Raw genomic sequence first — 17,809 nt, forward strand, 5'->3', positions numbered from 1 at the left:
TTTTTTTTTATTTATTTTATTTTTACTTGTTGGCCATAATGACAACAGAAACATGGTCTGTCTGCCTGTGCTGAACAAATTTGCTTTGCCAAGGGAAGCTTAATGGAGGATTTAAGGCTCCTATTAATGCTAGATTATTCATCTTTATTTTGGATTTTGCTAAGTTACATTTATATCCTGTACCTGACATGAGAAAACAAGGTTAAAGGGGAGTGTGAGGACAAGAAAAAGGAGATAGAAATACAACAACTGCACAACCAAAACAGAAAATCAGCTGCAATGACATCTGTAAGAATACAAAGCAGACAATCATTGGGAGCAACTATAAGAATACAAGACTGAGAAAAACATGAATAACAACACAAATAACAGCACCATCATTAAGACTGTGAAAAGATGACTGTAGCTATTGGTTTTAAACCTGCACAACAACACATTGACTGTACAAGCATGTGCAGTAATGAGTGTGACTGCAGAATAAAAAGAATAAGAATAAGCCTGCCTGTGTACAACAGGTTTATATGCAGGCTGGAGATGTATAATATGGTGATCAGCTCTCCCTTGAGGAGGAGGGGGGATGCAGAATATGCCTCCTTGGTGTTGGCATAAAACAGGTCCAGTATTTCATTGTCTCTGGTGGGATAGGTGATGTACTGTGTGTATTTAGGCAAAACAGATGATGGGGAGGCGTATTGAAGTCCTCAAAGATGAAGAAGAGGCCCTGTGGGTGCTGTGTCTGCAGCCTGCTGGTAACAAGAACTAAACCAAACATAAAAAAACCAAGCCCAACATATTATGGCATAATTATTTTATTTTAAATTTAGCTAAACTCAACATCAATAATGCTAAATTTTTATATCCAACTGAAACTCTTCCTCTTTTTTGGCATCATGAGAAAAAACCTTTAAAGCTGCACAAGTGAACTTTTCTTGGCGAGTTTCCCATTAATGACATCTGATTCATCATCCATCTTCACCCTGTTTCTTTTCTTTGAACTCTCATCAAAGTCAGTCTGATATTGAGTCTTGTGTTTTTTGCACTGCCACCTACTCTGTCTTTTCCTCGCTTCATCCCATAACGTCCGCCTTTGTTTCTGTGCACATTCAAAATGGCCATTGTATTGATATATGTGTTAGGCGCCTGACACACTGCCGTAACATGAAATGCTGCTTGTTGTAAAATGACACAGCATCCTGGAAAAAAAAAGAAGAAGAAAAAAAAAAGGAAGGTGTGATAGTGGTGTCTCAGCTTTGGGATGTTGCAGGCCAATGATTGCCTTGAACCATCTATTAAACATATACAATAAAAAAACAAGCAAAACACACACACACACACATGCACACACACACACACAAGCTAAGAAAAGAAAAAGAAAGCATGAGGGATGTTCTATTTTACACTTACATTTATATATACATATATATATATATATATATATATATATATATATATATATATATATATATATATATATTGTACATACATAAACGCATACACCTATATTTGTGTATACACGCTTGCAAAAGAAACCATTAATGACAAAAATATAAGTTTTAAATAAAGGACAGCCATTTCAAGGAAATGTGCCTTCTCCATCTCTCTCAAATTTCATCAAATTTACCTTCTTGTAATCTAACAGAAAGTGATTTTTTCCATCTTAAAAATAACCCAAGAAACCTAAAAGAAATCTCTATTTGCTAACCCGTATAGTCTTTTAAACATCTCACAGTCACACGTCTCAAAGTAAAAAGAAAATAATTGCAGGACAAAAGACCATTTTCAGCCCATTTCTTGTCATTTGAATCTAATTTAAGTGGAATAAAATCGAGGTCATGGGAGCACCACCTAAGCAACTTTATTTCTTCCAACAATTTTCTTATATAAAAAAATACATGTTAAATCTTTTGTTAAAAATAGATCTGACTTCAGTTCGTATGATGCGGTGAGTCAGTTCAGGTGTAATAGAACTTTTACTCTAGTTATAAACTGAAATACTGTAATTTTCTATTTCAGATACCAGATACAAAGGTTTAAGATTTTGTAGGTCCGTTTTGATCTGTACATTGAATCCATGTGTCAATGATACACTGAGGGAAAATATTTTTGCAAATGCATATATTTTTCACTAAAAGTTTCAAGCCGTTCATACCAAATTTTCTTAAATTTATACTTTTCATACTAAAACAAAAAGAAAAGGTTGGAGTTGTTATGCTGTTATCTTACTGGTCTGGCCCCCTAAACTAAAATGAGTTTGACACCTCTGTTTTAGAGGACTGAATACAACTCAACTAAAATATCCTTCCTGCAGCCTCCAGAGAGAGATGGCGGGCTGCCTCGCCAGGTGGGAAACAAGACGGAATGTGCCTTACTGGGTTTCAGCCTCGACCTGAACCGAGATTATCAGACCATCCGTAATGACATCCCAGAGGAGAAACTCTTCAAGGTCTACACCTTCAACTCTGTGAGGAAGTCCATGAGCACTGTGCTGAAGAACCATGATGGCAGCTACCGGATGTTCAGCAAAGGGGCCTCTGAGATTCTGCTCAAGAAGTAGGTTCATTGTTTCTGCTCAGTCTGCTGTGTTTCAGTGTGTGTTCCGTAAGGTGATCGTCACATGACTTTGTTTTATGGTTCCAGATGCTGTAAGATCATGACGGCCAGTGGTGAGGTCAAAGTCTTCAAATCTAAGGATCGAGATGACTTGGTGAAGACCGTGGTTGAGCAGATGGCATCGGAGGGGCTGAGGACCATTTGCCTTGCCTACCGAGATTTTCCTGCCTCTGAAGGAGAGCCGGACTGGGATAATGAGACTGAAATTCTCACAGGACTCACATGCATCGCTGTGGTTGGCATTGAGGACCCTGTGCGACTTGAGGTATGTTCTTCTGCTGAGTTCTTCCATCCTCCCAGAGCGCTTCATAAACCTCAGCGTACCTTCCTATATTTGTTCCCACCAGGTACCGGAAGCCATTAGAAAGTGCCAGCGAGCTGGAATCACCGTCCGCATGGTGACTGGAGACAACATCAACACTGCTCGAGCCATCGCTACCAAATGTGGCATCTTACATCCTGGAGATGACTTCCTGTGTATCGAGGGCAAAGAGTTCAACCGACTGATCCACAATGAGATGGGAGAGGTCAGAAAAATGGAGGCAGAAAGGATTTGATGCAGATAAAATTCTACACTCTGCCATCACTGTGATGTGTTGCAACTAAACTGTCATATCATCTCACTTTGTCTTCAGATTGAACAGGAGCGCATCGATAAGATCTGGCCCAAGCTGAGAGTTCTCGCCCGATCGTCTCCAACAGACAAACACACTTTAGTCAAAGGTCAGACATGCCTTATGTTTTAGGACTGGGTGATACTGAGTTTACTCGATGTATCTCAAGACGTTTTATGTACGGTTTATACAATGGCTGTTTTGCGAACTTCACGTATAAACTATCACAGCAACGCTTTAAGCCATCTACATGGGATGTTCTTCATAGCACTCTGCTGGTCGGAGTGAAGCTCACCGCATGCAGCACATCTTCTCTTACCCCTCCTTTACTCCGGGTGCAGGTGCGCACGTTATGGCTGCGCCATGGTTTTGTTATAAAACAAACCATTAACTAAAATAGCCGCAGTGGAGGCCGCAGCGCAGCTGTAACGTGCTGCACACGCAGCCATTGTAAAACAAGGGCCAGGCATAGCAAACAGACAGCGCCCTCCCCCGTCCATCCAGAAAACTCTCCGGTGAACATTGTTTCAGCAGAGACAGGGAAAAGCATGGAGACGAGTATGCAGGTAGCTAGCAAACTGCTTTATGAGCGTTAGGAGGTAGCTGCTGAATGTGAGACGTCTATTTTAAGCAGTAATTCGCCTCAAAAATGACAGCAATGATGAGGAGACTGCGGCACAGCATGTAGAGGCATGACACGACATAATTACACGTCAACATGAGAAAGATAAATAAGATTTAGTTTTTATAATGAAAGGATAAATTATAAACCTGTTCTAGAGGAAAGGGACCTTAGATTACTTTAGGTGTGATCTGGTGCAAAATAGAAATAACCTAAATAATAAGGTAAGATAATATTTGAACTAAAGTAACTGAATGAAAAATTTTTTTTTAATTGAGTAATTATAGAAAATAATAAAACACTTGATCTTCTAGTGGTGGTGGGGGTTGGTAACGGACCCACTCCAATATAATGTATGAGGAAACACTGGTTTTTATTAAGTTTATGAGAGCAGGTTTGTTGAAAGTGAAAAATCACCATTATGTTAAATTTTGTGTTTAGTTTACTTAAATCCTACTGGTGTCCTTTTTTGCATGAATGTTGAATTCATCATTTACACAGTGTTTTAGAGGATATATCCTCATCATTTAATCACACTTTGCATTTTATAACCAATTGAAACACACGTCAGAGCTCGGCCAAATCAGTGTTGCCAAATTAGCAACTTTGATGCGAGTTTTCAGACCAGATCTAGTCACTCAATTTCAAAAATGCGACTGGCGGCAATTTAGAAACTTTTTCTGGTGTTATTGAAGACTTTTGGAAACTAACATGAAAGCATGTTTAATTCTTATCAATAAGCAATGCTTCCCCAGGCCCCTCCCCGTTCATTAGCGCTCACAGCTGCAGTCAGAGCAGATGTTCACCTCTGCTTCATGACCAGAAAATGAAACTGGCTGACCCCACAGGCTAATGAAAAATGTGGATAAAAACATTTAAAAGGTTAAAAGTACTGTAACTTGTTGTACGTGCTTAATTAGAGAACAGCTGGGGCTGTTAATTAATGTACACTTTCACTTTAGGTCTGTTTATTTTGGGCCAGGGAAATTTTCTATTTCTTTGTCCACTGTTTGGATATGTTTAAAATGACATTACTAGAGCTTGAGTTTATAATATTAACTTCTCTGTCTAATATTTGATTCAGTCATCCATAAAATCCATATATATATATATATATATATATATATATATATATACAGTATATATATACACACATTGAGTGTGTCTGTGTGTGTGCATGTGTGTGTGTGTGTGTATGTATGTATGTGTGTGTCTGTTTCAAGGTATTTTTATTGTCTCATCTGCATGTTTATCCATTATGTTTTCAGGTATCATTGACAGCACAGTGCTGGAGCAGAGGCAGGTTGTCGCTGTAACTGGAGATGGAACAAATGATGGTCCCGCCCTCAAGAAAGCAGATGTTGGCTTTGCCATGGTAACCACTGAGACTGTGTAATCAAATGCACTTAGTGACATTTGGTATTTTTATATAACTTTAAAGCAGGAAGAATTGTGTCAGTTTATGAAAGCTCAGCTATACTCTGTAATCTACAGGGCATCGCAGGGACGGATGTAGCGAAGGAGGCGTCTGACATTATCTTGACAGATGACAATTTCACCAGCATTGTCAAGGCTGTTATGTGGGGCAGAAATGTCTATGACAGCATCTCAAAGTTTCTGCAGTTCCAGCTCACTGTCAACGTGGTTGCCGTCACCGTGGCCTTTACTGGAGCCTGCATCACCCAGGTTGAAAATCTCCTCTTTCTGCATCAGGCATTGGTGACATGTTTATGATGGTGGCACATGTAGAAGACTTTACATGGGGTGGCAAAGGAGTGGCAGAAAAATGTGTTGGACCAGGGAAACATCTAAAACCTGCAGGACAGTGGCTCTTGAGGCAATACCAGATCTTATTATTGCCTGCAGTGCCTGTTAAAATAATCACCAACCTCCTGGGAAATGATCTCACTTATGCTCTTCAAAAGTCAGAAATACGCCTTACCATTGGTTGTACCTTTACACACATGCAAAGCCTCTATGCTAGTGACACTTACACTGCTCCAAACCACCAGAGACCCTGATTTTTGCACCTGTTTCTGATAGCAGCATGAAGGGCCTGAAAAGCTTTTTCTCATCTTTGCACAAACCTAATCTTTTTTTTTAACCCAAAATCAGCTGATATGTGAACTCTCTGACCACAGAACACGTTTTTCAGACAGAGGACATGGTCATGTCCAGAGAATGGCCTTCCTATGGATAGTTGTTCATTTCCAGGTAACATTTTAAAAAGCTCTGCAGACACTGTTAAATAACAATGTTTTTCAAGGGACTACAAAGTGTGTGGATATATATATATATATATATATATATATATATATATATATATATATATATATTGGTAGGTTTGGACTCCCTGAATCTTTTCAGTCTTCTTCTATACTGTAGATGCTGAGAGATCTAAGTTTGCTGCAGTGTTGCACTGAGTTTTTCTATTCTCTAACTGGTCAATAATTTTCTGTCTGAGTTTGGCACACAGTGGTGAGTCACTGATTCCTCCACATGACTCTCCTGTTTGCATCTGAGTTTTCCATCTAGAGAAGCAAACAGAGGAGGAAGAGGCAGGTACAAGATAAGCATTTGTTAAAATATAATAATACAGTCATTTTTTTTTAGATTTTTAGAATAACTTTTCTTTGTAATTGACAAACATCAGTGGGAGTGTTCAGTCCAGGAGAGGTCAGAGGAAATGTGGATGTCCAGGAGCTTCATGCTGTCCACTCGTTCCTCTGCCTCTCCGTGGATGCAGAGAGGAGCATGCTCAGTCTTCCTGGACCTCCTGGAATCCACTAGGACCTCCCTGGTCTTGTTCATAAGAACCAGATTGTTCCTGGACCAGCATTCTGTGAGACTCTGGACCTCTTATCTGTAGTGGTCTCATCATTGTTGATATGAGACCCACCACATGGGATCGTCCTCAACCACAAGAATATCACTCAATAAATGTCCCAGTCACCTGTGACTCCCGGATCGACCTGCTGATCATCTTTAAAACCTAAAATTTACTACTTTTTATTTTTTTCATTATAAGTATCAGTTTTTATAAAGAGATGGAGATTAATAACATTAATGATCAACCTTCACACTCACCAGGAGTTTTCATTTATTCAGATTCACCACATGTTCCATTGGTGTACCGCATCTTAAGAGGATGCTGGATGTGTTTGGACAGCAGTGGGGAATTTGCTCTAACCGTAGAAGGTTCAGTATGTAAAGAGAGATAAAAATTATTTTACACATCCTCAGTTGCTCATGGGACCAGACTGCAGGCCGCTGTCCAAGTTTGGGAGTAATTAATTACTCATTTGCACATAAAACTGCTGAAGTTATCCCTTAAAAATGAGGATAAACGGGTTTCAGTGCACATCTTAATAATTCTTTTGGTATTCTGCCTATTTTTCCTCCTCTCCGTCTCACCTCTGCTGTCTATGCACATGGCTGTTCAGTCTCAGTAACTTTTCTTTTGCCACTTTTGGGCATTTACCTGCAAAGTATAGTCAGCTGGCATGTTCTTTTAACCTAAAGAGAGACTGATATTGGCCAATGGGAAAGATATGAACAATTTCACAGCCTATGCAGATGTTTGTGAATCTGGTGGAGACTTCAGAAGAATTTTAAGAATATTTATCTGATGATATGGTGAATGAGGTCCATTGTTATTTTGCTATGTGTTAAAAAAATTAAACATACGAAACAGAAGTCCTTACTTTCTGGAGATTCCTCAGGCTCTATGAATCTATGAATCACATTAAAAGCCACTTTTCTGACTGAAACTAATTGTTGTGTGTGTGTGTGTGTGTGTGTTTGTGTTTCCAGGACTCTCCTCTAAAAGCTGTGCAGATGTTATGGGTCAACCTCATCATGGACACCTTCGCTTCACTGGCTCTTGCTACTGAACCACCAACAGAGTCGCTGCTGCTCAGAAATCCGTACGGACGCAAGAAGCCGCTCATCTCGCGCACCATGATGAAGAACATTCTGGGACACGCCATCTACCAGCTGACCGTAATCTTCACCTTGCTCTTTGCTGGTTAGTGAAAGCTCCACAGCTTCTAGACCTGAAACACAATCTTTACACAGAAAAGACAGACTAGACTTTAAATAAAGCCCATGATACCAGCTTGTAAGACAAATGGAGTTTTCCATTCTCAGTAACCTTTGCCCACCCCTAACAGGTGAGAAGCTGTTTGATATCGATTGTGGCAGGAATGCTCCCCTCCACGCTCCTCCCTCCGAGCACTACACCATCGTGTTCAACACGTTTGTCCTCATACAGATTTTCAACGAGCTCAATGCCCGCAAGATCCACGGGGAAAGGAACGTCTTCGAGGGTGTTTTTAAAAACCCTATTTTCTGCTCCATCATCCTGGGAACCTTTGTTGTGCAGGTGATGCTTCAGCACCATGTCAGAGTAGGGCTGAGCCATGTGGCCTAAAAATAAAATCTCAGACTTTTTCAAAGCAAATCTCATTTCTGATTTTAATTTCTTAATTTTCATACTTAAAAACATATTAAATTTATTTAAAACAATATTAAACTTAAAGCTTTTGCATGCAAAATGTGTTTTTTTTTATTAATGAATTAAATTATATAAATGAATGACAACAAATAAAGTAAATAACCTCATAACGTTTCCACCGTATAAATGGCTTCCTATCTTTCATACATATGCAACACAACTGCATCAGTGATCTCTCTTCATCTGGATATTTAACATAGGTGTCCACTGTGGAAATAAATCCCCTGATGTTAGTCGTCTCTTAACGAGAATTTGTAGGCTGAAGTTGTCTTCTTCATCTCGAAGAGAGCTGCGTTTCTCAGTGTGGTTGTATGCGCAGCTAAATTGCAGACGTGTGTGTCTGTTAGTGCTCTCAAACCAACACCGTTCTGGTGAGGAGGGAGGGCTGAGCCCGCTAACTATGGAAGCCCAAGGAGAGCATTTGTGGTGCATTCAATAGAGGACAAAAAAAAAAACAGATTTTCATAAAACTAAATCGCCATAAACGGAACATTCGATTAATCGAATTTATCGATTAATTGAATTAATCGATTAATCACCCAGCCCTAGGTCAGACTGTGAATGTGAAATGATAAAATGACCTTCTTTGACGTTGTCCTGTGCTCCTGCAGCTGTTGATCGTGCAGTTTGGTGGTAAACCATTCAGCTGTGTACGTCTGACCATCGAGCAGTGGCTGTGGTGTGTCTTCCTGGGTCTGGGAAGTCTGCTGTGGGGACAAGTGAGATTCTTTTTTAAAAATATTTTGTGTATATTACACTTGGTCTATGTACCTAAAATTATAATTATAGAAATAATGGCCCTCTTTATTATTATATAATTAGACAATGCTTTTAGGTCAAGGAGGTGTTGATGAAGCCAAAGTAATGCTGTTGTCTCTGACTGATGTGTAATGTCTGTCCTCTCTCAGCTGGTGTCCAGCATCCCCACTAGTTGGCTCAAGTTCCTGAAAACTGCAGGTCATGGTACGCAGCAGGAGGAGATCCCGGAGGAGGAGTTGGAGGAGATGAAGGACAAGGATGAGATTGACCACGCTGAGATGGAGCTGAGGAGGGGCCAAGTGCTGTGGTGCCGCGGCCTCAACCGCATCCAGACACAGGTGTGCTTTCATCTTCTGGAAAAAAAAAATCCCACCAGGGTGTGATTCATGAAGCTCTAAGTCTGACTGTGTGGTACCAGAACTTTTCTAGCTCATTTGTTATGATGCAGGAAAAATAAAAAGATAAGCTTCAGCTTCCCATGAAACATTTAAAGGCTGAATAATTAGGATTTTTTTCTGTAAAAGTAATTTAAAAGATTCTCATTTGCTGCGAGGGATAAAAGGAAGCTTCCCTATGAACAATCTGTCTCCTACATCAACAACGTCTTTGTCAAGTTTTTCTCCTTCAAAATAAGAGTTCTCTGCCGGAATAACTTGGGTGCACTGTGTTGCTCTTTCCTACTTCCTGGTTCCTTAACCAATCATATGCGACTCCCCACGGTTGCCTAATAACAACAAGGCAGCGTTTGGTATTTTATGTGGGTAAAAGAGCAGCAGCCTGCAGGTATGGAAGCTGGTAAAAGAAGCGACCAGAAATAGTTTCAGAAAAACCTAAAAAGCCTCGGCATCCTGCTAAAAAAGCAAACCACCAAAAACGGAATAAAACGAGGATCAATGCTGGAGAATCTTTAGAAAGGTGGAGAAGTCTGAGCTGACAAAGTTTCCCCTCGACAGGTAAACACCAGAATTTTGCTTAAATTAACCGAAAGGTTTATTTTGATTTACAAAGATTTTGGTCTAATATATTTCTCGGCACTCATTAATCAGAATCAGAATCAGAAAGGTTTTTATTGCCATATGAGTGAACAGGTTCACATCATTAGGAAAATGCTGCGGTACTTGGTGCAGACATAAAAACAATATAAGTTTAAGCATGCAATAAATATAAAATAAAAATTTTAAAAACAAAATAAAGTCTCTACACTTTAACACAAAATTACAAAATATACAGGATGGGTATGGAGTTAGAGCATAATCCAGAAGGGAGTATGCTAAAGTGACAGTAAAGTAACTTTAGTATGTTTGTCTCTTTTTGCATGAAGCACAGGTCCTGTGACTGAGACAGAGCGTTTATGGCCTAGAGTTCTTGTTCATGAGTCCAACAGCAGAGGGGTAGAAACTCTTCTTGTGGCGAGAGGTTCTGGTCCGGATGGACCGTAGCCTCCTGCCTGAGGGGAGTGGCTCAAAAAGTCCATGACCAGGATGAGAAGGGTCGGCTGCGATCCGGCCCGCACGGCCCAGTGTCCTGGAGGCGTACAGGTTCTGGAGAGATGGGAGAGTACGGCCGATCACCTTCTCAGCAGAGCGCACGATACGCTGTAGCCTCTGTACGTCCCTGGTGGTGGCTCCAGCGTACCACACGGTGATGGAAGAAGTGAGGATGGACTCGATGATGGCTGTGTAGAACTGCACCATTGTCTTTGTTGGCAGGTTGAATTTCTTCAACTGCCTCAGGAAGTACATCCTCTGCTGGGCCTTCTTGATGACAGAGGTGATGGTGGGCTCCCACTTGAGGTCCTGGGTGATGGTGGTACCCAGGAAGCGGAATGAGTCCACAGTGGTGATGGGGATGTCAGTCAGGATGATGGAGGGGAGTGGGGCTGTGTGCTTCCTAAAGTCCACAATAATCTCCACTGTCTTCTGGGCATTCAGCTCCAGGTTGTTGTGGCTGCACCAGGACACCAGACGTTCAACCTCCATCCTGTAGGCAGACTCATCCCCGTCAGAGATGAGTCCAATAACGGTGGTGTCGTCCGCAAACTTAATAAGTTTGACAGACTGGTGGCTCGAGGTGCAGCAGTTGGTGTACAGGGAGAAGAGCATAGGAGAAAGTACACAGCCTTGGGGGGTGCCAGTGCTGATGGTCCGGGAGGCCGAGATGTTCTTCCCCAGCCTCACGTGCTGCCTCCTGTCCGTCAGGAAGTCAGTGATCCACCTGCAGATGGGATCAGGCACGTTCATCCGGGACAGCTTGTTTTGGAGGAGGTCTGGGAGGATGGTATTGAAGGCAGAGCTGAAGTCCACGAACAGGATCCTGGCGTAGGTTCCCGGTGAGTCCAGATGCTGCAGGATGAAGTGCAGGGCTATGTTGATGGCGTCGTCTACAGACCTGTTGGCTCTGTAGGACAACTGCAGGGGATCCAGGAGGGGGGCCGTGAGGGATTTGAGGTGGGACAGAACCAGGCGCTCAAATGACTTCATGACCACAGAGGTCAGTGCCACAGGTCTGTAGTCATTAAGTCCAGTGATCCTTGGCTTCTTGGGGACAGGAACTATAGTGGAATTTTTGAAGCAGTCCGGCACGTGACACGCCTCCAGTGAGGCACTGAAAATGTCCGTAAACACTGGGGCCAGCTCGTTTGCACAGTGTCTCAAGGTGGCTGGAGAGACATCGTCTGGGCCGGGGGCTTTCCGGGGGTTCACACGTTCGATCTGCTTCTTCACCTGCTCTTCCCCAATGGAAAAGGTTGTGGGGGTGGGGAAGGAGGGGGGCGTTGTGGAAGTCCTTGATGATGCATTCGCCTCTGAGGCGGGGTAGGAGGGGGGGTAAGAGTCTTTGTTGTTGTTGGGACTGGGGCTGGTGGAGGTGTGAGGGCTGCCTGATGGTCCATCAAAGCGACAGTAGAATCCATTTAAGAGGTTGGCTGTTCGCAGGTCGTCAGTGGAGTGGGGGGTTTTGGGCTTGTAGTTGGTCATTTGCCCAAGTCTTCTCCACGCTGAGGCCGGGTCGTTCTCTGAGATTTCCTGTCGCATATTCTCAGAGTGCTGTGATCTAGCAGTGTCCACTTCCCTGCTAAACCTGTATTTAGCCTCTTTGTAGCAGTCTTTGTTCCCACTCCTGAAGGCCTCCCTCTTTTCTAGCCACAGCTGTTTGAGTTTAGGAGTAAACCAGGGTTTGTCATTGTTATAACTTACCCTGGTGCGTGATGGTATAATGCTGTCCTCGCAGAAGTGGATATATGAGGTCACAGTGTCCGTATACTCATCCAAACTGTCCGTGGCAGCCCTCATTGAGTCCCAGTCTGTAGTCTCCAAACACATGCGAAGCTCCTCCACAGCCTCGCTGGTCCACTGTTTTATTGTCCTCACCACAGGTTTGGAGAGTTTCAGCCTCTGCCTGTACGCGGGGATCAGGTGGATCATTTCGTGATCAGAAAGACCGAGTGCAGCGCGGGGCACTGCGTGATAAGCTCCGCTGATCGCGTTGTAACAGTGGTCCAATGACACCTAAGCACCAGGGCATTAAATGAATGTGTGTGACTGTATGGACGTATTAGTGGAGTAAATTGGTGGCCTGTTAGTTTACAACAACAAATGTAATGATGTTTGGGCCAAATGAATACTGTGTTTGTCCTTTACTTTACTTTATTACTATCATAGTGCATTTTAATGCACATTGCACTCTCATTTAGAGGGCAAAAAGTATCTGCACTGGTATCGATTAAGTACCATGAACTAGTGGCATTGTATTAAGAGGAAAAATGTTGGTATCACTCATCTCTATCAAGATCCTGCCCTCAGTTAAGATGTTTTTAGTGGAGGAGGACTTTAAGTTTTCCCTGGGCAGAAGGTAGAAAAGCACCAGAATTCTCCATAAACACTCTTTGATGTGTCCTGAGTTGATGGCGTCTGTCTTGTTTCTTAGATCCGTGTGGTGAACGCGTTCAGAGACAGTGTTTCCCCCTACGAAGGTCTGGAGACGCCTGAATCTCGCAGCTCCATCCACAACTTCATGAACCACCCCGAGTTCCGCATCGAAGACTCAGAACCTCAGATCCCCCTGATTGATGAAAATGAAGGCGAGGACGACCCCCCGACCAAAAGAAACTCCATCATCCCCCCGCCCCTGACCGGGCTGTCCAACCTGTCCAACCTGTCCAACCTGCCACCTCTCCCGTCCTCCCCTAACCAGAACAACAACGCTATGGACCGCATCATCCCGCTGCACAAAGACGGCTCCAGGTCCGGGCTCATCCCACCCAACTCAGCAGGGCTGCCACCCTGTCCAGGAAGCCCCCTGCACAGTCTGGAGACCTCGCTCTGAAGCCCCACGCTGGGACCACTTCCTGTTACTGCAGTCTGGTCACACACGTCTGGTTCTGGTCCTACAGGGAGACAAGGAATGAAAACACATTTTTAAAACAGACTCTTCTGATTGGCTCTCATCCGGAGTTCACCAGCTGTTTTTTTTCAGGATCCAGGCAGCCGACATGTTTCCAGACTTGTTTGTGGTTTTTGTTCAGAGCGACAGCAGCTCGCACGGACTGATGTTTTCTTCGTTAATAGACATGAACTCTTCAGTTGTTGTTTAGGAGAAGCGTGTTTGTGAGGTGATTAATTCATAACCAGTTTCTGATGTGTAAATATTCTCATCAAGTAGTCGGAGTTCATTTTAATCCACAGCGTTTCAGTTCGTCATCAGACGAGCTGGTGTGATGTGACGGTGATGAGTTCAGCTTCATTTCGTGTTTTAACTTTGAGGATCTGTGAAATGTTTAGTGTCAACCAATTTTAATAAGAGGGAGTTTTCTTCTTACAGAGATGTGTGTCTGTAGACAGAAAGATTTAAGGTAAAAATTCAATGTTGGATTCTATTCTAGTCACTTTTTTATGTTTTAGATTGTTGTTGTTTCAAAAGTTGTTAAACAAATGTTATTAAAAGTTAAAAAAAAAAAAAAAAAAAATAGAGAAATGCTCCCAGAGCAGCATGTTTGTGACTTTTGGGACAATTTCTTCTCCAGAAGGCAAATATGTCAAAATGACTTTACAAATTGGCTCCATTTTTATGCATCACCTGACAAAGAATGATCCCACAAAGACATAAGTCGAGACAAAAACAAAAAAAGATATCCTAAATGAATTCAGTGAGTTACTCATAGAGATGTTGTCAGATGTTTTCTTTAATCTGATCTGTTTTAATCTTGTGATTTTATGGATTTAAATGCTGCTTTTCAGGTTAACTATTACAGCTACTTTTAAAGAAACCAAGCAGGGAAAGTGGGGGCAACTCGACTCAAATATGGTGAGAAATGAAATGAAAATAAAGTTATTTTGAGAGAAAAAGTCACAGTCATTTGAGAATGGACTAATAAACATGGAAACCATAATAATTTGCAAAGAAAACGCTAAAAGATCAAAAGAATAAAAAGAAATGCTCATACATTTATAAAGATTATTAGAAACATTTTCATGTGTGAGTTTTAAAAAGTAGACGTCAGGTTTAAATAAATCTGAAAAAACTTACAAAGGAATTTGTTTAAACTATTAGACAAAAATGTGTTAATTTATAATATTACAATCTAACTTTAATTAATGCAAATATTAGCACAAACAGTTCAGTCACTATTTTGAGTCTTAAAAACAAACATTTGTACAACTGCAAGAACTTGATTGTCATGCCAGTTTTTTTTTATTATAATAAAAATATAGTTCAGTATAAACTATTTAATTTAACAATAGAATTTGATTATGTTAAGAACAGTATTTAGTTATTTTTTAAAAAAATCTTGGATTGTGAGTGATAGACAGTGGTTGGGATTTAACAACACAAGTCTTCATTTTGCAATAAAATGCTCAGACCTTTATTTGATTAATGTTCTACTTTCTAAAACAACAATAAAACATATTTGCTGAAGAAATCGATATTTTTAAGAAGGTTGTAATATATTTTATCAAGCTGGATTCTGAAATGGAACAAATGGACATCCTCTTCTGTTTCCACCTCTCAGTGATGATAGAAGAAGCCTGGCTGAAAACAGACAACAGCGCCCTCTGGTGGTAATGAATCTGTACTACAAGCAGGAGCCCCTGTTTTTCATTAGTCTGGTAGATGATGAACGTCAGCTCTGAAATAGCAACCTGCATCTCTTCTGTAACATTTTACAGCATCAGTCAGATTCGGTCACATATTTATATGATTTCAGCTGTTTGTAAAATTCACCAGTTCTTCAAATTTCAGTTTGACGAACAACAAGCCTGTTGGTTTTGTATGAGTGGATTCAATGATTCTTGTTTTTTTTTTTGTTGTTGTTGTTGGTTTTTTTTTTCTTTTTCTTTTTTTTGAAAGACTGAATTTGTTGTTTTCTTATATGTGGCCCCCCACATTTCCGCACAGTCACAATCGTACAGTGAAGGAACAGGGTGAAGTGTATATTTAAGACTGATTTAAGATTTCTTTGATTTTTTTAAAGAACTGCAATTGATTTAGATAGTTTTTAATTATTTAACTAACTAACTAGCAGGACACACCCATAAATGAATTAACTAAATTTACTCCAAGAAGTTCCTGCTGGAAGTAGCATCAGAAGATGCTCCACTGTGGTCATAAAGGGATGGACATGGTCAGCAACAATACTCAGGTAGGCTGTGCTGGTTAAACCAGGACACGTTGGTACTAAGGGGCCCAAAGTGGACCAAGAAAATCTCCCCCCACCATTCCACCAGCAGCAGCCTGAAGCGTTGATCCAAGGCAGGATGGATCCATGTTTTCATGATGTTTCCAGCAGATTCTGAGCCGAGCATCTGAATGTGGAGCTGAAATGGAGACTCATCAGACCAGCAACGTTTCTCCATCTTCTATTGTCCAGTGTTGGTGAGTGTGTGTGAATTGTAGCCTCAGTTTCCTGTTCTTAGCTGGCAGGAGGCACCCGGTGTGTCTTCTGCTGCTGGAACCCATCTGCTTCCAGGCTGGACGTGCTGTGTTCTGCAGACCTCGGTAGGAACCAGTACTGATTGGACTTGGTGTTGCCTTTATTTCATCTCCAGCCAGTCTGCCCATTCTCCTCTGACCTTGCTCTGACATGTCAACTCGAAGTTTTTCTGTTCAGTAAAACACAGCTCATAAAAATGTATAAATACATTTTAAAAACTTTGACTTAATACCACCTGCGAGTTCAGGAAATCTGTTCTTTTTATTCCATTTTCTCTCTTATTGTATCATGATTTAATCTAAGTGTGATGGCTTAAGCCCCACAATGGTAATATTGGTCAAATATTTTCATAATACATTGATTTGCAGATAAATATTAGACAGTATTTGTATTTGTTTTACCTTGCATTGATGATTTGGAGTGCACACATATCAACAATGGAAGGTTATGTGCTTTAACATGTGTTTTCTTGTTTTGAGTTACCGTGGTGGCGCAAGCTTCATTTCCTGGTTGATGAAAGGCGTGGCAAAGGGCTGAGGAGCTTTAAATCTGGGCGCCGGCTCGTCAGGCTCTACCATGTGCTGCTGGATCATGGGGGGGTTTCAAGTTTAGTTAGTTTGGAGTCTTTGTCTAGTTATTTTCCATTTTGTTTTCCCCTGTGTGTGTTATTTGGTTTGGCCAAACCACTATAAGTTACCCTCATTGTGTCATTGTGTGAGGTCAGTTTCCCCTCAGTTAAGTATGATTTTGTTTAAGTTACACTTTTGAGTGTTAAATTTAGTTGACCTCTTTTAATGGCTGGCTAGTTTATTCATTCTTTTTGTATCTTTGGGTCAATAAAAACCCAGGTTTTTGAAATTACCTTCTGTGTCCTCGCTGCTTTACTGCTTGGTCCCTGACACTAAGCAAAATGATTCTAAGCAAACTGTCTAACCTGAACATGTATTTTGTAATTGGTGGTAGAAGCATTTTCTTGACCCCAACTAAAATGTTTTCATAGGTGGAGAAGAAGTCTGTTGATTCTGACAGGCGGGACTTAGGAGGTTGGTCAGCTTCAATCTGCAGCTTTCCCCTTAGTGGTCATGTTTCTGCAGAAGCACAGAAGAAGAATAACTGGCTTTAATTTGCTTGACTTTGATTCTTATTTGTGATTAAAACTGGAATAGGATAAATTAGTTTTTAGTTCATGAGGTGGTAAAACATTTTCTAATTAGAGACGATCTCTTTAGCATCTACAAACAAGCTGCAGTACTTTGCTTTTCTGCTTCTCTGTGAATTAAAACATCATCAGAATTACAAAAAATAGACGAAGAGTATTTTACTATTACTATTAATATTACTATTACAAAAATGATCCTAAATGAATGAATTTGTTTGTTGTGTGAATGAGCCAGCATATCTGCTAGTGGTAATGGAAATGATCTGAGCCAGAGGACTAGCCTGTAATATTTTCTTTGTCTTTATTTTAAATCGGTGGGAGGAGGAACATGAAACAGCGTTCGCTTACAAAACTGATTCTCCAATTTCTTTCTTTTTTATTATAATTTAAATACAAGATAAACAAAAACAAATGATTAATAGTAACTATGTTATTTTATGTTAAAAACATTCGTAATTAATATAATAATATTTTAAATAGAAATATAAATAATAAAAAAATCCTATGGGGGTTTCATTTATTTGCCCCAGTGGGTTGTGTATTACAGGAAGCATGTTTTGATCTACTGCAAATGACCATCATGTACAACACTACTGGAAGT

The 17,809-nt window shown here is 40.9% G+C and overlaps 1 protein-coding gene across 1 annotated transcript in view; it reads left to right on the forward strand.

The window, feature by feature from the left end:
* The window catches only part of LOC121648229 (plasma membrane calcium-transporting ATPase 1-like), a 42,328-nt gene extending 28,339 nt beyond the window's left edge, over nt 1–13,989 (forward strand). The window contains exons 10-20 of the mRNA XM_041998240.1: nt 2,309–2,550; nt 2,638–2,875; nt 2,958–3,137; nt 3,246–3,333; nt 5,115–5,221; nt 5,341–5,532; nt 7,660–7,873; nt 8,019–8,230; nt 8,974–9,081; nt 9,271–9,459; nt 13,046–13,989. Of these exons, the coding sequence (XP_041854174.1) occupies nt 2,309–2,550; nt 2,638–2,875; nt 2,958–3,137; nt 3,246–3,333; nt 5,115–5,221; nt 5,341–5,532; nt 7,660–7,873; nt 8,019–8,230; nt 8,974–9,081; nt 9,271–9,459; nt 13,046–13,444 (2,169 nt within the window). The 3' untranslated portion in view covers nt 13,445–13,989. The remainder of the gene's footprint in view (nt 1–2,308; nt 2,551–2,637; nt 2,876–2,957; nt 3,138–3,245; nt 3,334–5,114; nt 5,222–5,340; nt 5,533–7,659; nt 7,874–8,018; nt 8,231–8,973; nt 9,082–9,270; nt 9,460–13,045) is intronic.
* The last annotated feature ends 3,820 nt before the right edge of the window (nt 13,990–17,809 follow it).

Source organism: Melanotaenia boesemani, chromosome 10, assembly GCF_017639745.1.
Source record: "Melanotaenia boesemani isolate fMelBoe1 chromosome 10, fMelBoe1.pri, whole genome shotgun sequence".
NCBI lineage: Eukaryota > Metazoa > Chordata > Actinopteri > Atheriniformes > Melanotaeniidae > Melanotaenia > Melanotaenia boesemani.